Source organism: Saitoella complicata, assembly GCF_001661265.1.
Source record: "Saitoella complicata NRRL Y-17804 unplaced genomic scaffold SAICOscaffold_13, whole genome shotgun sequence".
In the NCBI taxonomy this organism is placed as follows: Eukaryota; Fungi; Ascomycota; class Saitoellomycetes; order Saitoellales; family Saitoellaceae; genus Saitoella; species Saitoella complicata.
In genome coordinates this window covers 60965-80958 of record NW_017567004.1, presented here as the reverse complement: position 1 = coordinate 80958, position 19994 = coordinate 60965, and the positions used below count along the sequence as shown (strand labels likewise).

The 19994-nt window shown below is 52.9% G+C and overlaps 11 protein-coding genes across 11 annotated transcripts; 6 read left to right on the top strand and 5 right to left on the bottom strand.

Moving 5' to 3' along the window:
* Positions 1-72: 72 nt before the first annotated feature.
* SAICODRAFT_7707 (uncharacterized protein) lies at positions 73-387 on the top strand (the record flags this gene model as incomplete). The annotated part of the gene is made up of 1 exon (XM_019171046.1): positions 73-387. The coding sequence occupies one exon, from the start codon at positions 73-75 to the stop codon at positions 385-387; it is 315 nt and encodes a 104-aa protein (XP_019023778.1).
* Positions 388-1012: 625 nt separating this feature from the next.
* On the bottom strand, positions 1013-1363 carry SAICODRAFT_57332 (uncharacterized protein; the record flags this gene model as incomplete). Its single annotated transcript, XM_019169525.1, has 1 exon — positions 1013-1363. A coding segment is annotated over one exon (351 nt), but the record flags the coding sequence as incomplete, so codon positions are not given.
* Positions 1364-2191: 828 nt separating this feature from the next.
* SAICODRAFT_25610 (alpha/beta-hydrolase) lies at positions 2192-4008 on the top strand (the record flags this gene model as incomplete). Its single annotated transcript, XM_019166872.1, has 3 exons — positions 2192-2303; positions 2362-2492; positions 2542-4008. 3 exons carry the CDS (start codon positions 2192-2194, stop codon positions 4006-4008), a joined length of 1710 nt encoding a protein of 569 aa, XP_019023776.1.
* A 126-nt stretch (positions 4009-4134) lies between these two features.
* On the bottom strand, positions 4135-5662 carry SAICODRAFT_57642 (uncharacterized protein; the record flags this gene model as incomplete). Its single annotated transcript, XM_019169553.1, has 3 exons — positions 4135-4391; positions 4447-4567; positions 4628-5662. 3 exons carry the CDS (start codon positions 5660-5662, stop codon positions 4135-4137), a joined length of 1413 nt encoding a protein of 470 aa, XP_019023775.1.
* A 540-nt stretch (positions 5663-6202) lies between these two features.
* Positions 6203-8128, top strand: SAICODRAFT_19466 (WD40 repeat-like protein). The gene is made up of 3 exons (XM_019166104.1): positions 6203-6312; positions 6361-6918; positions 6969-8128. Exons 1-3 carry the CDS (start codon positions 6243-6245, stop codon positions 8084-8086), a joined length of 1746 nt encoding a protein of 581 aa, XP_019023774.1. The 5' UTR covers positions 6203-6242; the 3' UTR covers positions 8087-8128.
* Positions 8129-8276: 148 nt separating this feature from the next.
* SAICODRAFT_92925 (Thioesterase/thiol ester dehydrase-isomerase) lies at positions 8277-9451 on the bottom strand. The gene is made up of 4 exons (XM_019171836.1): positions 9312-9451; positions 9226-9253; positions 9088-9166; positions 8277-9020 (listed from the first exon to the last, which is right to left on the bottom strand). Exons 1-4 carry the CDS (start codon positions 9403-9405, stop codon positions 8310-8312), a joined length of 912 nt encoding a protein of 303 aa, XP_019023773.1. The 5' UTR covers positions 9406-9451; the 3' UTR covers positions 8277-8309.
* Positions 9452-9888: 437 nt separating this feature from the next.
* SAICODRAFT_57507 (putative MFS transporter) lies at positions 9889-11343 on the bottom strand (the record flags this gene model as incomplete). Its single annotated transcript, XM_019169537.1, has 1 exon — positions 9889-11343. One exon carries the CDS (start codon positions 11341-11343, stop codon positions 9889-9891), a length of 1455 nt encoding a protein of 484 aa, XP_019023772.1.
* Positions 11344-11861: 518 nt separating this feature from the next.
* On the bottom strand, positions 11862-13546 carry SAICODRAFT_25605 (alpha/beta-hydrolase; the record flags this gene model as incomplete). The annotated part of the gene is made up of 2 exons (XM_019166871.1): positions 11862-13210; positions 13270-13546. The coding sequence occupies 2 exons, from the start codon at positions 13544-13546 to the stop codon at positions 11862-11864; spliced, it is 1626 nt and encodes a 541-aa protein (XP_019023771.1).
* Positions 13547-13958: 412 nt separating this feature from the next.
* SAICODRAFT_65920 (uncharacterized protein) lies at positions 13959-14435 on the top strand. Its single transcript, XM_019170187.1, has one exon. It carries the CDS (start codon positions 14066-14068, stop codon positions 14429-14431), a length of 366 nt encoding a protein of 121 aa, XP_019023770.1. The 5' UTR covers positions 13959-14065; the 3' UTR covers positions 14432-14435.
* Positions 14436-15460: 1025 nt separating this feature from the next.
* Positions 15461-17029, top strand: SAICODRAFT_65919 (ATP-NAD kinase; the record flags this gene model as incomplete). Its single annotated transcript, XM_019170185.1, has 4 exons — positions 15461-15578; positions 15640-16129; positions 16198-16381; positions 16440-17029. Exons 2-4 carry the CDS (start codon positions 15839-15841, stop codon positions 17027-17029), a joined length of 1065 nt encoding a protein of 354 aa, XP_019023769.1. The 5' UTR covers positions 15461-15578; positions 15640-15838.
* A 628-nt stretch (positions 17030-17657) lies between these two features.
* On the top strand, positions 17658-19881 carry SAICODRAFT_19461 (kinase-like protein; the record flags this gene model as incomplete). Its single annotated transcript, XM_019166103.1, has 2 exons — positions 17658-19002; positions 19526-19881. The coding sequence occupies 2 exons, from the start codon at positions 17658-17660 to the stop codon at positions 19879-19881; spliced, it is 1701 nt and encodes a 566-aa protein (XP_019023768.1).
* Positions 19882-19994: the final 113 nt, after the last annotated feature.

Genomic DNA, 19994 nt, shown 5'->3' with positions numbered 1-19994 from the left:
GCCCTTCGCCGTTTACCTTCACTGCCCCCAATCTCCTCGGGCTCCCTTACCCTTACCCAACTGCTCCCACCCATGTGGCCGATGGCGCCTATGATGCAGCACACTGTTCAGCGTCAGCCGTCTCCAGCAGACCCCCGTTCAAGTCCACCAATCGAGGAGGATGCTGAAGGGTCGTTGCTCAGGGATTTCTTGGAATACGTCAAGGAGAAGTCTGAAGCGCACGCCTTCTGTGTTGAGGAACACTTTAATAGGCTCACTGAAGCTGACTATGACGTCAAAATGCTCAAACATCTGTCATGGGAAGGCGCACAATCCATGGGAATCACTCGAGGGAACTACGACCGCTTGCTGCACTACCGCAGGAAGTGGAAGCCCAGCAGCGAGTAGGATGATAGAGTCGACCTCGGTGATCAAGATGGTACCACTCTCAGCTCTGGGAGATGTAAATTCATAGAGTTATTCGTTTTCTCTTCAATCAACGGCCTCGAAGTTCTCCGTATGCATGACCATGCGAGCTAATGCGGCCTTAAACTCCTGCATACGGGAATCCCACGCTTTTCATGAGCTTATAACCCCCGCAAAAATGGTCGCAACGAAGTCGAAAAGGGCTTGTCTGAAAGCGCAAAGCGCACTCTTTCCACCATTAGGATGTCAGCTCTCACAAACCTTTTTCCAGCGTGTGGCGTCAGCTGTGGCGCAGTTATGCACCCCACATCCCACGGTTGCCTTTTCATGGTCATTCAGCGTACAAGAACAACGGCCAAGAACTCAAGGGTAAGATTGTATTCTGAGCTGAAACTTAAGCTATCGATAGATAAGACCTAAAAGAAGCTGTGTGTGACTTCTGCAGAGATCCCAGCATGCTGGAACATGGACCTTGCTATCTCCGGCGTAATCGAGGATTTTGCGGTTTCCCAGTAAAAGTAATAGGGATTTGTAATGATCTCAGTCGAATCCTTGCTATGTTTGCGCATATACTGTTTCATTATACCGAAGCATCCCTCAATGGGGTTCAGATCTGGCGAATACGGCGGTAAATAGATGCATTTCCGACCATGGTACGAGAGGATTCTGCAATTCTGGGATCATGGTGAAAGCGCGCATTATCCATTACAATCACAGATCGAGGCCCTGGGAAGGGTGTTGTGTTTGGGAGGACCTCTTTCTCGACGAAGTCGTAAAATAGGTCCGCATTGTAAGCACCTTGGTAGATGTGCAGGGCCACGAATCCATCGACTGTAAGACCTGGGAGGATGGACCATCCGGGTGTAAGTTTGAGGACTCTCGATACCCTGGCTTTTCTGCCCTTGGGAGCAAATCCATGGGTCCGCCGAGCATTGGATTCGTTGACACCGGACTCGTCGAGCTAGGCTGTCAGCCTCTCCAGACATCCATGGATGGAGTGTCAGCGTGCTGACCTTATGGTAGGTGTACCTGAGTCGTTTGAGGGCGCGGCAGACATCCCATTTGTCGAGTTTAAAGCCATAGAGCTTCGTGAGAGCTTCGGCTGCTTCGTCTTGGTACGTATCGGGCGCATCATCGTACATTTTTCGAAGGGTCTGTTTTCAGCGCAAGTAGCGAATAACGACTCACAAAAAGCGTCAAACCTCCAGACATTCGACAGAAATCTTCGGTACAGGTCCCCTCTGTTGATTGCGACGCGGTTTGACGTTGCCCTGTTCGTGTAAGAGTCTCGTCATGTTACCGACGGTATTGCGGTGAACACCATTATCCTCCGCAATGACGGCATGCTTGGTACCATCGCGAATAGCACTTCGCATCCTCTGACGGACACTTATAGGTAGCTCTTGACCCCTGTATCCCATCCCTGGACTGCTTGAATGGTGAGGTTGTTGGATTTTACGGTTTGGTGGTTACCTTGAGCACCGTGGTGGGACCTGCATGCACAAACTATATTGCAACTGAGAGTAACGTAAGACGGTATAGACAAGATGAGCAAGAATCCCAAGTGTTTGAACACCATCCGTTTGTGGTTCAGTTATGCATCAATCACGTCCATGAATTTAATCCTCTTCGAGCAAATCCCGAGCGAAGGCACAGCTGGCTGCGGGGTGTCTCGGTCCGACGACGTTCGACCCCGCATGTTCATTCAACCTTAAACTCTAGCGTTGTAACACCCCGAAGACCTACAAAACACCAAGGCATCCGAGGACGGTGAAGATACCACAAGATGTCTGTTCAAGAAGAGCGTATCTCGATTCCTGGCCCGCTGGGTGAGGCCATTGTTGGCCAGTTGCGGGTCAATGATCCTCAATCGGACAAGTGCATCTTGATCCTACATGGTATGTCACGATTTCCCCAAGCGCCCATCAAGCAAGGTACTGAGACATGGAGCTACAGGTCATCTTGGACATAAAGATTATCTCTTCCTCAAGTACCTTGCGGAGGAGTACGAGGGGAACAGCTTCCGATTGGACTTTCGTGGCAATGGGGAGAGTGATGGAGACTGGGATCGACCAAGATTGTTCAAGGTACATCTGGTCGTTCATTGATTCATATATCTATTAACAATGTTTGCAGGATGACTATGCTGATCTGGATGCTGTCACGGACCATCTCCGACGCGAACGCAAGTATCAGATCTACGCCATCGTCGGCCACTCCCGAGGTGGACAAGTTGCTCTTCTCTACGCCCACCACCGGCCTGATTTACGAATTCCTCTTCTTGTTAATGCATCAGGCCGTTATTTTGGTTCCGGCCTGCGCGACAGGTATCTCATGAGAAGCAAAACGATGGCCGAAGAAGGCGGCGCAACCGACAAAATCAAGGTCAAACACACAGGTGAAGTTAAGGCTAAGCGTACACCATGGGAAGAAATCGAAGCAAACTCGAATATCGACTTGAGCGTAATCGAACACTTCCCGCCCGACGTGAATGTCCTTACAATGATGGGCACGCGGGATCATATTGTTCCTCCCAACGAAGTGCAATACTTCGCAAATCTGTTGGCGGGACGACACACCCTCCAGATGGTCGAAGGCGCCGACCACAACTATTACGCACCGACCGGCGAACCCTCCCCTCACCTTCCCGACCTCGAACCCCGCCATAACTTCAACCCCGACGTAGCAAAGTACATCGCCAACTGGCTCTCCTCAGAATCAGAACGCAAACGCTTCTGGAAACGAAGCCAATGGATCGGCGGTACTCGTCGGTTTAAGATGGACGTCGAAGGAACCGCGAATTTCCGTGATCTCGGTGGGTGGAAGAATGAGGGTGAGCAGTGGGTCCGGAAGGGGTGGATTTTTAGGTCTGCGGATTTGTGTGGGGTCACCGAGCGTGGGGCGGATGTGATGCGGAAGTTAAATATCAAGGTCGCGTATGATCTCAGATCTGACCCTGAACTGAAGAAGTCTGGGTGGGGTGAGTTGGAGGGGGTTCAGAGGTGTCACAATCCTGTCTTCAAAGAAGAAGATTACTCGCCTGAAAAACTCGCACAACGCTTCGCGAACTACCATAATGGTATCGAAGGTTTCCTCAAAGCCTACAAAACAATCCTCCAGCACGGTGGTCACGCTTTCCGCACAGTCCTGCTCCACCTCCGCGACTGTCCCGACGAGGGGCTGGTTATCCATTGCAAAGCTGGAAAAGACCGTACCGGAGTCATCTGTGCGCTGATCTTGAAGCTTGCGGGCGTGGACGACGAAACCGTCGCTCGCGAATACGAACTCACAACCGAAGGCCTCAAAGACGAACACGATAAAATCATCGCATCCCTCCCCACCTCCTCCGACGAGGATCTCAATAACCCGAAGAAAGCTGCCCTGTCATCCCTGATGAGTTCAAAATACGAGTCTATGATGGTAACGTTGAAGATGCTTCAAGAACGGTTCGGGGGTGCGGAGAGGTACGTGAAGGAGTATTGTGGGATGACGGACGAGGATGTGAAGAAGATTAGAGAGAACTTGCTTGTTGGAAGTGAGATTGATTGGGTTTGGAGACATCAGGGACGTGCAAGGAGGAATAGCCAGGAGTCGCGCCTTTGAAAGGGTAGAAAATGCTTTGCTTATGATGCTTTTACGTATACTGTGCTAGATATCCCAAGATACTCTTACATCCCTCACCCATCACCCCTCTCGTACTCGTACACTCGTCTACTATATCCGGGGTAATCACTTACTGACCCAACGCGGTCCAAACCCCTCCTTTTGCATAACCTCCTCCTCCAGCGTTCTCGTAATTTTCTTCTCGACCCTCCTCACAGTCTTGACCAAATGCCTCTTCAACCATCCATAACTAACCATCAACACCACCGCCCCCGTCGTCGGTCCCGCAATTTGCCAGAAATAGCGAAGATCGTGATCGAGGGCCCCGAATTGGGTGAAGTTCATCCCGAAGTAGCCTGTCAAGAAAGTAAGGGGAAGGAAGACTGTAAGAGCGTTCATTAGCAAAGCGTTCGGACAACCGTTTACATACCCACTTACCCAAGGTGACCAATGTCAATTGTTTCATACTCTCGTTCTGCAGTGTCGCCATTGTATTGAAAATCAAATCCGTCGAACTGTCTGTCTGTGATTTCATCATCTCGATATTCTCCACGAGCGTCTGTGGGTTGTTGAGGGTCAGCTTCCGAAATCAGGAAGTTAACAGTCTTGTTATTCCTACCTGAACATGATCTGCCACATCCGCCAAGTAGATCCTTGCCAGATCGCTGATTTCCCCGCCATGTGGACTTCCTGGTCTTCCATCTTCACTGATCTTGACGGTTTTGGAGTGGTCGCGTAGGGAGTTGACGATTGACGTGATGGGCGATAACGTTCTCTTCAACAAATTCAGTTCGCCGGAGAGAATGTGGAGTTGTCGGGTATGCGCCATCTCCGGCGTCGTCAACACATCAATCTCCAACTCTGATAGATGTTCTTGATATGTCGAGATAATTGGAAACGCCAAATCCACAATTCCGTCTAAGATACTCTGTACCAATAATGACGCATCTTGTGAAGAGCGGAGGAGTGTGTTGCGGGTTAGGAGGCGTTTGACGATTGGTTCGGCGACGATGGGGGCGGAGTGTTCGAAGACTGAGATAACGGTGTTGTCGTCCATGAGGAAGATACTCACTTGTTCCACTGCGACTGCCATTCCCCTCGATTTCAAACTCTGATGCGAGTCCAGAAAGACAGACTTGACGTTATGATGATGCATCCTCTGCAACGTCCGTCTCGGCAATTCCTCAGGTGCCATCCCTGCCGCCGCAGCAGCTGCCTCATCCAGGTCTTGTTCGTTCATGATACGTTCTTTTCTCCAGGCTTTCCAGAGGTTAGAAGCATATGACCGAGGCGAATCCGAGGGTGGTTTCTCGTCGATTTTCTCGGGCGTATCGTGGCCGGTGTTGTAGATTAGCGTGTGAAGGTTAAGACAAATGAACGTGTGAGTTGAGTATTGATCAACCTTCGTTCGTTGCGGAATATGCAATAAATCCTCCACCGCCAATCGATGTAAATCATACTTCATCGCCAAATCCCTGATAACGTCCCAACTGTGACCATTGACGTTGATCCAACGCACTTTACCTTCGCGTGGGGAATCTTGGTCGAGAAAATCGATAAAGCGGGAGTTGTCCATTTCTTCGGTTTGGCGACATGTGGTTTTGGAGAAATCCGTGACCGTTACCGTACATTTCGCTTCGAGGGGGACGGTCATTGTGCGGACGTCGAGACCGGGTTCTGCGCCTGCGTTGCGGTAGCCGGACGACATTCGGCGAAGGTTGATAATCTGTAAGTGGTCAGCATGTTGAATAAAACAAGATTCCAGAAAACCTGCCTTCCGTGCGGCGGTTCGAAGCCGGTTTGGAGACATCCGCCCGCCGACCTCATCTACAACGGTCTGATTCTCCATATCGATGATGTGCTCCCCATTTCCACTATTCGGACGAGTAGTAGGATGTGACGATTGAGGTGATTCCCTTAGAGTCGACATTGTCGTCGATACTGAACATGACGTCAGACGCTGAAAGCCCCGTCAGCTCTGCTTGATCCATTCCTCGATTGCTGCTCACCTCGTCCGACCTGCTATTTTTGGTAGACATATTGGATTGGCGGGTTTGTTCGAACGTTCTGTAGCCCTTTGGTCCCATTCCCTTGACAGGCTTGCGGTTGCTAGTGGACATGTGTGCACAACCATTTAAGGTTGCGTTACTAGTAAACGCACCAGCCACTCGTACGGGGCTCTTGAGCCGACAGTCTGTGCACCAAGAAGGACGCGAAAAAGCGTAACAATATAGATGGACAGTGACGACGATAGAGATGAAGAGTATCAGTCGCCTTCCACGACGCGGTACCAAGAGTCGCAAGGTATGCATGGCCTGGAGAAGTTCGTTGATTAAGCTGACCATCATACAGATCCACGATCACCTGTCGATATAGATGGAGATGCAGAAATGGAAGACGCAGAAGGCGAGGAAGACATGGATGAAGAAGCCGATGCGGAGGGAGAGCCAGAAGACGACGACGAAGACGCGGATGGCGAGCCTGATGACGACGAAAACGACAACGACAACGACGCGGACAACGACGCGGACAACGACGCGGACAACGACGCGGACAACGACAACGACAACGACAACGACAACGACAACGAAGAAACCACAGCCCCTTCTCCCCGCCCGCAAACCTCCCACCGCATCCAAGGCCCAGACCCCCGCGCAACAACCTGTACCACTTACGAAATAACACCCTACATGGCCGCCCCACACGCGACATCCGTAAACGTCATGGCAGCAACACCCTGTATGCGCTGGCTATTCACGGGTGGCTCGGACGGATACGTGAGGAAGTTTGACTTTTTCGGCAGTATGAACGGGAAGCTACCGTTGACTGTTGCGCAGAGGCATCCGTTTGTTGATACGGTTACGAGGGCGGGGATTTTAGTGTCGTATTGGGAGAATGATATGTCTGGTGGTAAGTCGAACGTTCTTCGCGATAAGGTGAGGATCCTGACGTGTTTATAGTACCAACAGCGCCGTCAAATCAGCCTTTGAGTCCGGTTTACTCACTCGCGGTTCATTCACAAGCTATCTGGGCCTTGACTGGTCTCCAATCAGGCCACATCAACCTCCAAACCGTGCGTCACGAGGAAGGTCGGACAATCCACTTGCTACAACGACACACCACGCCCGTCTCCGTCCTTCGGCTAGGTCAAGACGAGACGTCGGTTTTGTCAGGTGGATGGGACAAGAATATCTACGACTGGGACCTGAATACCGGCAATGTTCTACGGACTTTTGACGGGTGTACGGGACAAGTCTCGACAATCGCATTCAGGCCTGAGGGCGGCGTACCCATTCCTGTGGGCAACTCGCCACCCACGAAAACACCATTAACGCGTAGGGACTCGGGCAAGAAGTCGGTTGGACCTGGGTCACCAGACTCGCTGTTCGACGACGTAGACGACGACGTAGACGACGACGCAGAAGGCGAAGCAGAAGACGTCGACGCCCTCGAAAAAGAACTCGAAGCCCAACTCGAAGACTTCGACGCCTCCCCCAAAGGCGAACCCGACTCATCCGAAACCAACCCACCCCCTGACTCACCAACCCTAGTATCCCAATCAACCTTCCTCGCCTCCTCCTACGACGGAAACGTTACGATCCACGACCGGCGTTCACCTACCCCCATCACAAAACTCGGACTAGCACGTGGTGTGCCGCCATGGTGTATGACAGCAACGTGGTCTATCGACGGAAACTCCATCTTCGTCGGTCGACGTAATCAATCCGTGGAAGAATACTCTCTGCACTCGTCCCCCTCGCAACCCATCCGCACCATCCGACTCCCAGCCAACTCAGGCGCGGTATCAGCGGTCTATGCCATGCCGAACGCCCGCCATCTCGTCTGCGCATCCAACGACAATATCAGGCTGTACGATCTGAAGGCGGAGGAGGTGAAGGAGAAGGATAGAGGTGGCGCTCCACCGTTTTGGATCGTGCCGGGACATCATGGAGGGGTTGTTAGTGGGATTATGCTGGATCCTACGTGTAGATTTTTATTGACGACGGGGGGCAATAGAGGGTGGGAGGGCACCAGTACAGATGTTTTGATGTGTTCGGAGATTGAGTATAGGGATTAATCTAGACGCCATTGCCAAAAAGACTCTCGTCTCATTTCTCCCTTGACTTATCCCGGCAGCTGTTTTCCTGTCAAATGAAGTCATTGTTCTTTTTGGAATTACGCCTGTGTTTGTGCCTGATGGTGGGGCACCGAGGTTGAAGTAATTGAATAGTTTCGACGTGATAGTTAAAGTTATACCAGAGCGTGTTCCCCTAGAAGCGGTCTCCTCGGTGGTTTAATGTCTAGATCTTCGCATCTCTCTTGTTGCCCTTCAAATTATCCACCCTTACCAACCCCTCCTGGAAACAACTCGCAACCAGCACCCCATCCCGTCTCCAGATCTTCCCACTCGCGAAGCCCCGTCCCCCACCACTCCACGAACTCTCCATCTCATACAACAACCATTCGTCCGCTCTCCAATCACGGATGTGGAAATACACGGAATGGTCGAGACTCGCCATCATCACCACCTTCCCCTCGATGGGTTCGTTTACCTTTACCGAGGTTCCCACAAACCACGAGTCGGAGAAGTATGCCAACGCCATCGCGTGCGACGTTTGTGCTTCTATTGATCCGCGGGCTTTCACCCAAAACCTCTGCCGCTTCTGATACGGCTCCAAATCCTTATTCCACCTCCGAAACGGCACCCTCCGACTCTCAATCGGACCGGGCTCCATCCGTTTAATCAATCCCTTCCTCTCCCTCTCACTCAACTTATCCGCATCAACCATCGCCTGCAATAAATCCGAATCATTCATCAATGTTTCTGGATCGGGGAGATCAGGTGGGATGGGTGTGTTGTGGGACATGGTGGAGGGTTCGGGACGTTGGAAGGAGCAAGTTATTGTGAAGATTGCGCGGCCGCGTTGTTGGGCTTGGACGGTGCGGGTCGCGTAGGAGCGGCCGTCACGGACGCGTTCGACGTGGTAGATGATTGGGTGGGAGTTGTCGCCCTGCAGATACACCAACTCTGTTAGCTGTCATACGGTAGATAGGAGATGGAGTCAGGGAAGAGGGTACCGGGAGGAGGAAGTAGGAGTGGAGGGAGTGAACGACATATTCCGGACTCACGGTCTTTTGCGCAGCGGAGAGGGCTTGACTGTGTAACTATATGTCAGCTTTTCGCCTGAAAGCAGGTTTGGCCCAGTCGTTACGCACGCAATCACTGCTCCTCCAAAGATGCCTCCTGTATGTACTCATCAGCAACAGTCCGAGACTGCCCGAAACTGTCTGCAAGCACGTACTTGCGCCCATTGGTGTCCATAGCTGTTTCGTGTTCGAATAGAGATTCGTGTCGATCTCCTTCAGCTCCAGATTCTCCTCGATCGGACTCGGCATCTTGTCTGTTGTTGCTGGTAGGGGGAGGGATCAGTTCGAGTCGGTGTTGGTGTTGGTGGTAAGTATCGGGATTTCGGGGAGCTTCATGCGGGGTCGCCGGCCGAGACATTAAGGGGTCTCGCAAACGTCACTTTCGCGTGTGGAATCCATTTTGCCGGAAGCCATTGTCAAGCTATGTCTTTTATTTGAAGGGTCTTCTCGATTTTCAAGGTTCGCTCACCTCGTTTGGCCATGTATACGGCCTCCACTCGAGGCGTGGGTATCGGTAATTGCTAATGTCGATTAACCTCCCTCTTCGCCAGCAGCAGTTATGGACGGAGTTGGCTCGCCTGTTAATCATCGGAGTAATCTCTGGAGCGGCCGTGCACTGACAAATCCATCCAAAAGGTATACTTTGCTAACAAACATCCTCACATATCACAAGCAATAAATTAAGCAGTAGCAACGCCGCTCCTCCAAAACCCACACCCTCGTTTTTGACATCTAATAGACGTAGCGGAACGCCTTGTTATCCAAATCCGTAATCTCATCCTCCTCCCTCTCAACACTCCCCGCCTTCCCACTCAACTCAACCACAACCCCAGTCCCACTCCCCTCCTCCCTCCTCTCATTCTCCTTCTTCCACATCCACCTCAACACCATACACAACCCTCCTGCAGCAGCCAAGGTAACAACAATACCAATCTTCGCACCTCTATACGCCGGCGCCTGAGCCGGCACGAAACTCTGCGGGCCAATGATGTTTCCGAGACAGAATCCCATGAGGACGAGAGCGTTGATGGTGGCTTTACGGGTATAGCCGGTGAAGTTTGCGGCCATGAGGCCGTAGATTAGTGGAAGACCGGCGGGGGCTGAGTTGAGGAGGTAAACGCCGACGAGGAGGGCGCCTTTTGCGGTTGTGGGGAGGGTCACGAGCATAATCCCGCCGATGATGGAGGGGATCAACAGGGCTGTGAGGATAGTGAGACGCAAGCGCGGGAAAGAGGCGGCGAGGAAGGTGGAGAAGAAGGTTGCGAAGATGGTGACGACGCCGTTCGGGAAGTTGAGGAGGGTTGTTTGGATTCCGGAGAAGCCGAAGGATTTGATGATGATGGAGGAGAAGTTTGAGACGGCGCCGTTGTCGATCATGGTTAAGGCCGTGATGAGGATCACCAGCCAAGTCGTTGGTTCGCGGAGGGTGGTGGAGACTTGAGACCACCGCCATTGACGGTCCGAGACGGATTTACCTTTCGTGTCCCCTTGGACGTGGAAGAGGAGCATCTCTCTCTCCTCAGTCGTCAACCATTTAGCGTCAGCGGGGGAAGAGGGAAGGAAGATGTAGACAGTGATTCCAAGTACGATGGTGAGGAGCCCGAACAGCAAGAAGAGGATTTGATAGTTCTTCAACGCCGCGCCGTGGAGATGCTGAAGACCCCAGGACATGAGGGATCCGAGCATTTGTGCGATACCGATCTGGAGATACCAAATTCCGAGACGACGAGATTGTTCGGCGCGGGTATACCATTGTCCGGTGATCAAGACCAACGAGGGGGCAACGCACGATTCGAACACTCCGAGAAGGACTCGCAAGGTCATCAACCCCGCAAAGTTCTTCGCGCACGCATGGAGAGCGACCATAGCTCCCCAGACAACGATATTGCCACTCAAATACTTTGCCAACGGAAGCCGTTGCATCAAGTAGTTGGTCGGCGGCTCCCACACCAAATATCCAATATAAAAACCGGTCCCGAGCAACGCATACTCATTCCCAACCAACTTCGTATCCGTATTCAACCCCATCACCGAAGCGTAATTCAACAACGTCTTGTCCAAATACTGCAGAAAGTAGATGGCGCACATCAATGGCAAGATGCGACGATCGATTTTGCGGGTGAGGGCACGGATGGATGCCTCGTCGTAGTAGGATTCGATTTGGCCGGTGCCGGAGTCGGAGACCATGTCCCCGACCGTCGGGGAGGGGAGTTTGGTGAGGGAGTTGCGGCGGGTTTTGGTAGGCGCGAAGCCGGGCATGTTGGATGGCTCGGACATGCTTGCTCACTTGGTCAACCACTGTACGAGCATTGCGGCAATCGTCTCGTACTTATAAGGTTACACTACGGCGGGCGGGCCCCGAGGATCACGACGAGCCACCATCACGAAGCGAGCGATAACGAGAACGCGTATCACGAATCTCCACGGCGATCAAATTAGTGCGCACACGCCTTGCGGTATGCGCTTTGCCTTATCGCTGTGGGTGCCCCGCACTCGCACGTAGCTTATCTCCTAGCGCGGATCCGAGATAGCCGACGCGTATACGACGCTGCCGACCAATCACCGGAGGAGATCTGGGCGATAGGTAACGCTGTTTTGTCTGGATGTGGTAAGATGAAGCAACAGGCGAGCTCGGGGGGGGGGGGGGCAGCGCTTGATTGAGACATACGGCCGATGAGGCTTAGCCACATTTTATTTGACGTATCTCAAATCTTTCCGGCCGACTTTACGGAATACATGACCCCCTGGAACAGCTCCCAAACCTTCCCAACCCCAATCCTTTCCATGACCCTCCACGCCTCCCCCCTCCTCCCCTCTCTGTCATCCTCCTTCTCCGTCTTCACCCTACACTCCCCAGGACCAATACACATCGCCTTCCTTCCATCATCCACCTTGTAAGGAGACCACGGCTCCTCGCCGTTCGCGAACGCAATCCACATTGCCCCCATTTGTTTCGAGAGCGCAACTTGTGAGGGTGAGGTGAACTGCGAGTGATATGATTGGAAGAGGTAGACGATATCTAATGCATGATGTGCCATACCCTCATTGGGGCCAGCCCATGTCGAAGGTTGGTCGAAGTGGTATAGATACGCTTTCTTCTGGGACCAGGTGCGTGCCAGAGCAGCGGCGGCACGACAGAAAGAGAGTTCGCCGATTGCGTTGGCACCGCGTCTTAGAGCGTCCTGCTTTCCCTTGAAGTCGTCAAGTAGACCGAGGAGTTTCGCGAGTTCCTTTCCATCCGCCCCGAACGCCGACGCGAGCGCCTTCGCCAGAGTACTTGCCATATCTTGATCCTTGAGCAGCGAAGGACGGAGCAGTGCGTAAACCCACCCATCGTCCTTACAATCTCCTACCATAACACTCTCGCACCACGCCGGCACTTTCGTATCTTCCATGTTATCCCATGTAACGAGATCCGGAATGTAGGTACCGTCCACCACTGGCATGGCGGGGAGCGCGAGGCCAAGATTGACGAGTGTCTCCACTGGTGCCGCACGGAGCTTCGCGAGCTTCTCTACCGGGGAAAGGGAGGCAGGGATGGAGAGTGCCACGCAAAGTTTGTCGTACACCAGGCGCTCGTGAACAGCAGGCGGGGCAACACCCATCAACGCCACCGATCCCGACATCATACACGCCCTCCTAAAGGCCCCCTTCACTTCAGGTACCTTCGAATGAAGCAGCGTATCCACCGCCGCCCCACCCGCCGACTCCCCAAACACCGTGACATTCCCCACATCACCCCCGAACCCCGCTATATGCCTCCTCACCCACCTCAACGCCGCAATATGATCCTTCAACGCCGCATTCCCACTCACCCCCACATCCCTCGAACTCAAAAACCCAAAGAGTCCGAGACGGTAGTTGAAGGAGACGATGATGGTGGGTTTGTTGAGGGTGTGGGAGAGGGAGCAGAGGGAGGTTACGTCGTGTTGGGGTAATGTTGCGGCGGAGAATCTGTAAGCGCCGCCGTGGATGAAGAGGAGGACTGGTAAACCCTTGGTAGACAAGGTACCAGTGGGCACGCTAACGTTGATGTTGAGACAACCGAACTCATCTATGGTAAATTGTAAGTAAACAGGGAACTGAGGGCGACGAAGGAGGAAGAGTATGTACCTTGGTCAAGCGGACGCACGGGCAACGTGGCCCCCAAAAACGCCAACTCGTTCTCAGCCGTATGTGGTGGCTGCGGACTCACCGCGCCAAACTTGGTCGCATCGTACACCCCTCCCTCGACCTCCAATCGATTAACAGGCTCCGGATCGGCAAAACGCTCGGTGATCCGGGCGTATGGGATACCACGGTATTCGATGACGTTGGGGTTTACCTGGATACCCTTTAACGTACAGCCTAGGGTTGGGTGGGTTATGGTTTGGGTTGATCCGTCTGGCATCGTCGTTGTTGTTGGAGGTGAAGCTGAAGGTATAGCATGTTGAGCAGGTGCGAGGTGTGCTATATATTGGTCTAGACGCCGGAGAGGGGTCATCCGAGAGGGATCGGAGTTGTATGACATGTGGATCAGTTTGGTGGAGTACAGGTGCCGCGCGGGGGAGCCGTTGCATGCGCATTTGCGGGGGCCGAACGACGTCGAGCATGGGAAATTATGATCAGTCATCGAGAGAGAATATTGGGAATGACAATGGGAGATCGTAGAAGCCGAGAACGCTGTTGTCTTGAAGGTTAAACATTATACGCGATGATAGTCGTTGGGCAACGTCCGGATTGCACCCATGGCCGCGGTGACGTGCTTTGCCTATTTCGGGATCTCGGAACCCGCTCCGGCACGTTTCTTGTCTACGTTACATCCGACTTCATTCCTGAGCATACAGTGCAAACAAACTTTCAACCCAATCAATCCAGCGACATCGCAATCTCCGGCCATATCCAAGCCCTCCTACGTCAGTACAGTCTCATGACAACCTCAGACCCCTCTACCGTTGTCCCAGCCCACCTCCTTACCAATCCCGATTACATGGCCCTCACCCACGCCCTCTCCCTCTTAGAAGCACAACGAGCCCGCGCGGAAGGGGATATACGTCCCCTTCTGGAGCAGCGGCTGGAGGCGATCACAGATCCTGAGGGTTTCATTTCTTCTCTACCGTCGGCGAGCGTAAAAAGTGCAAATGTAAGAAAGGAAAGGGTCGAACCACAGAAAGTGGCAAAAGCACCGCATGTTGAATGGTCGAGATACGGCGTCGAAACGAAAGGGTTGGAGAAGGCAATTGAGCGGGGGGCCTTGAGGGGGGAGGGGGTTGTTGATGCGAGTCGGTTTGGTTAAGAAGCGTCATCTTTGCCGCCCATCCACTTGACTACCAAGGCCAGCGCAACTCCGTTGCAACTCGCTTCGGCCACTCACGCCGCTGGTCATCCCTTTCGAAGAGCGTCCGTCGACATTGGCTCTTGCTTTATTGATCCCAGACACCTTTCCCTTCTCGCCTGGAGTTGGACAAACACTTCAAAGTTCAACCCGTGGAACGTCGATGTTGGACACCTCCCAGAGCATGGGGGAGCGTTGTAAAAACCAAGGATAGGCACGGCAACCGTCACCCTTCCTTGACAGACATACCTGAACTTCGCGACTTGGGATGCCGAGGCACGATCCCACTGGCGCTCTTCTGGGAGATGCCACCGTACATGGTGGCATTTGCAAGTAGGAATGCCAACGTCCGTCAGGCGAGTTTTTCATCTACAGTTACTACCGTAACCACTCTTTGAGATGAACCTGGTCCATTATGAAACAGGCCTGCAAGAAAAACCCAGCCTAAGCAAAAAAAAACTACCAAAAATCTTCAAAAGTAATTAACTCCAAGAACGATTAGGGGATCGCACGAAGTGATTGGATGACCATGGTTCCAAGACATTCATTAGAAAACTCAAAGCCTATAACCTGGAAGTATCAGACAGCCAAAAATCAAAGGCGTGGGAAAATGCCTGTCGAAATCTCTCACCGAGCATTGCCTAGAGGGCCTGTGCATTACAAGTACTTCCAGCGTGAGGACTAAATGAGATATTTTAGCTAAAAATCTGTCCATTTGTCGTCGAGCATGTGGTTGCCGTTGTCAGATGTCAGTCAAATGTCTGAAACGTCATTCTGCGTGCGTTGAGCACGCACAGATGTTTCGGTATTCATACTCCTCGACCGACCCCAACAAAAAGTCCATCACCACCAGCCAACCTCCCATCTCTCCCTCAATTATACCCAAAATGTCCATCAAACCCCCGTCAATCAAAACCCCCGACAAAGATCCTGCGGAACACTCCTCTCCACTGCAATTGCAATCTCGCACTCCCGGCACCAGCACCGGCACCGGTACAGGCCGCCTCTACCGCCCCCGCTCAATCAACACCTTCCCCGCCCAAACCCTCGCAAAATGCCAACTATCCGCTGGACTACCCAAAACCGCACACCCCGAAGACATCATCCTGTCCGTCCCCACCCTCCTCCTCCCCTCCTTTCTCCGTTAACATACTAAACGCTGCACATAGGTCAGCCTTGAAGTCCCCATGTTTTACGCATCCATTATTCAGCCCCCTGTTGCCATGTTTAGAGACAATCGTCTCACCCCTCCTAACGGCCTTCAAATCCGGGGACCGCTCATTCTCCTCCTCGGCGCATTTAGTCGAGACAGCGACATCTGTCCGGACCATCTCCTCCTCCCTCTCCCACACTCGGATCAAAACACCGATGACGAACGTGATGGTAATTACAAAGCCGAGGGATAATGCTTTGGTGGGGATGACGAGGGAGGTTTGTGAATGGTTGATGATGCAACGGTCACCCCCGAGCTCGGGGTCGGGGATGAAGGAGGGGAGGGGTGTGAGGGTTTGGGTTGATCAACAGTTGGAGCATAGTGCACGGTTTGCGGTGGAGGGGGTTAGAAGGAGGGTTGGGCAGAGAGGGGGACGGGGTGAGGTGAGGTTTTGGGAGGGGGGGATGTGTTGGGATAAACCCGAGATGTTCGATCTCGTATTGACGGTGAGTTCGTCCTTCCGGGCCATGGTTGAGTATGCACATGAGAGTGGAGGTGCTGAACAGAGATATAGCTTGGTGGAGATGGAACGGTGCTTTACAGTTCGTGGTTATTTCAGCGAATCGTACCACCGGTTCTCTCCTTCTCCCTCGGGAGTTTGGGGTTCCTGACGCCGTTTGGGTTCGAGAAATACGAGTCTATCCTCGATGATATCTTCAAGAACGGGATCCAAGTCAACCTCCGCATGCGCTTCACCTGTACCACCCTCCCTTCCCCTCTCACACAACACCTTCTGACAACGAAATGGGCAAATAGGCACGATCTACCGCTCCGGTCCCAACGGGGACTCGACACCTGAGGAGTCAAGCCACCAACACGAAGTCCTAAACGAAATCACAATCGACAGAGGTCCCTCGCCCTACCTCTCAAACCTCCACATCTACTCCGGCAACACCGCTAAACTCCTCACAATCGTCCAAGCGGACGGCCTAATCCTCTCCACCCCCACGGGATCGACCGCGTACTCGTTGAGTGCGGGAGGAAGCTTAGTCCATCCGGACATATCCGCAATCCTCCTGACGCCTATTTGTCCTCACACGTTGAGCTTTCGGCCGATGTTATTACCAGACACGATGTCCCTCCGAATCCACCTCCCCCCCCACGCGCGTTCATCCGCCTGGTGCGCATTCGATGGTCGTGGGCGGACGGAACTCCAGCCGGGTGACTCGGTATTGGTTGAAGCGAGTAGGTGGCCGTTTCCGACGGTGAGTGTGGGTGGGGGGGAGGAGGAGTTTGTGGAGAGTGTGGGGAGGACGTTGAGGTGGAATGTTAGGGAGGGGCAGAAGGGGTTTGGCGGTGGGGGTGTTGGGGGGAAGGATGGGGAGGAGGAGTTTGATATTGTGTAGGTAGATTTCTTGGAATAAGAGGAGAATTGGCCTGTTCCTTCGAAGAGCGTGGGAGCGGCGACCTCCCCCCCTCCCCCTCGCGTTCTCATGCCCCACGCGTACGATCGCGATGCACAAACGCGTCTCCCCGAGCGATCTCTCTCTTCCCGCGCATAAAGTATGCATCAGCGTCATATCCCTCGCATATAGTGCACCTTCGAACCAAAACACCAAAACACTCAGCGAGGAATGTGAAGGGAATGCCCCACGAAGGAACCCCCTATTTCATCAGAGGCTTCATGTTAATGAATGCACGAGGAGAGGAATGGCCAGGAATGCTGCAGCCGAGATTAGCCATGGGATTGTTCTGTTGCATTATATATGCTCGTGTCTTCGCTGCCTTCGAAGGTTTCTTGACCAAACCACGCATTCACTCCAGTCAGTCACTCTTTGAAGGGTATCCTTTGTAAGGCATACCGAGGTCAGCATCGTTCACTCTTTTTACGAAGCGGCCGTACAACACAACACTCTTTCTCTATTTACCGACGGCATACATCCCGTCCCAGACAGTCTTTCCATCTCTTTTTCTTTTTTCTATTTCGATACACAACAAAAGGAACACCATCACCAGTTGAACCAGAACCACAAAATGTACCACAACAACGTCTACCAGCAGCAGCAGGCCGGTCCCGCTGCCTCCCTCGTCGCCCCGATCACCCCCCTCCGCCCCGTTCTCTCAACCTCCAAGAGCGAGTTACCACCCTCACCCGTCTCCCCCCTCCCCCGTCTCGGCCAACTCGATGTCCGGACCACCCCGACGAACACCAATATCCTCAAAGCCCCGCGGTTGGAGTTCACGCCGCCGCCAACGCCGAGTACGGAGAAGAAGGAGATTGGGTTTAGGACTCAAGGATCCGGAGCGCAGTTGCCGATTTCACCGCCTGCGACACCCACGCTCGAGCAACAACAACAACAACAAAACTCAAGCTCAACCAATCCGGAAGACCCCTCAACTTTCTCCCCCGCCTTCCTCGCCTCCTACACCCCAACCCATCTCCTCGGCCGCGGCGGCTTCGGCTTCGTCATGTCCTGCACCCAACACCGTACCTCCACCCCCGTCGCCGTAAAATTCATCAATCGCGCGAAAATCCCCAAACACGCATGGATCAACGATAGGGATTTGGGAATGGTTCCGATGGAGATACATATTTTGAGTAGGGTCGAGCATGGGGGGGTTGTTAGGGCTTTGGACTTTTTTGAGGATGAGAGGTGGTTTTATCTGGTTATGGAGTTGGTTGGGAGTTTGTGGGTGCCGCATCCACAAGAAGCTGCGTCCGAGAAGGGGAAGAGTGGGAATAGCAGCTGGACCGCACCATCCTGGCCTCTCAGGAACCCATTCTCCTCCTCAAAAAAGACCACATCCGCCACCGAGGACAAATCAACCCTCGCCCCTCCCGCTCGCCCACAGATGGTGCGTAGGACTTCACACGACCTCTTCGAAACAATCGAACAATCCCCCGGCGGCCTAACCGAATCCCAAGCCCGTCACATCATGCGTCAAGTCATCGATACCGTCGCATACCTCGACAACCTCAACATCGTTCACCGGGACATCAAGGATGAGAATATTGTGTGCGATGATGCGTTGAACGTTAAACTCATCGATTTTGGGTCCGCTATTATTTTACCCCCCACCACCAAAGAAGGAGAAGGAGGGGCGAGGTATACAAAGTTTTATGGCACAATGAATTTTGCCGCGCCCGAGATCCTCCAAAAACGCCCCTACGACCCGCGGAAAACCGAAATATGGGCACTCGGATGTTTACTCTACACTTGTCTCGTGGGCGAAGTACCATTCCCCGATCCTTATTCGGCGTTGGATAGGACATGGAGGATTCCGAGGAAGAGAGTGTCGAGGGAGTGTTTGGAGTTGTTGGGGGGGATGTTGGAGAGGGAGGAGGGGAGGAGGTGGGGGTTGGGGGAGGTGGTGGGGAGTAAGTGGTGGGGGGCGGAAGTGAGGAAGTAGGGGGAGCGTAACGAGCTTGTGAGTGTTAGCGAGCTCGTGTCGGCTGATGAGAGGAGAACAGAAGGACGATGAGACGCGGGATTGCTTTTGGAACGTTCTTGGAGTTAATTACTTTGGTGATTTTTGGCGGTTTTTTGCTTACTTTGGTTTTTCTTGCATACCCGTTAGATAATGGACAATGGTTCCCACGCTTTTCCTGGATTTGCTGCAGTACGTTCATGCGCTACAGGAACGGTCACATCTCTTGCTCAGGAGGTCTCGAGGATTTTGCTTTTCCAATGGAACATATTTCCTTGAATCATGGCCATCTATTCACCCCGCGTGATCCTCTACTCGGCCCGCACGTATGTTAACAGATGGATTGCTCACGCAATGAAAGCCGCACGTTAATAACCACCAGCGCCCCTATTCTACCAAGTTCGTCTACACTGCCAGAATATGAGTGACTCGGAATAAACAGTTCATCCGTGGATCATAGGCAGGTAATCTAGATGACGAATATGATACTACTTCTTCACTCACGAAAGCCTCCAAGCTCGAGCCTGCCGGTGCTTCCCAAGCCCCTGACACTTTCTCCCCCTCCGATATCGCCCATATCCGCCTCATGCGTGCCGAAAACATGACCTGGACCTCCATCGGCAAGCACTGCGGACTTAAGCCCTCCACAATTTGCATGAGGTGGGCCAACGTTGTGGCTATGAGCGAGGAATGGACGGAGAAGGATGAAGAGGCGTTGAGCAGGGCCAATGCAAAGTATGATAAGGAGAGGTGGGGGGTTATTGCTGGGGAGCTGGGCAGGAAGAAGGCGGGATCGGAGATGAAGGCGAAGGAAATGGGGTTATATTGAGGGCCCTGATATTTGAGATTTCTCACGTTTGATAATCTTGTTTTATATCTTTATGGGCGAACTTCGTTGGTCGCTGGAATAGGCTTTTTCTCACGGCCATTTCTAGGTGGCCA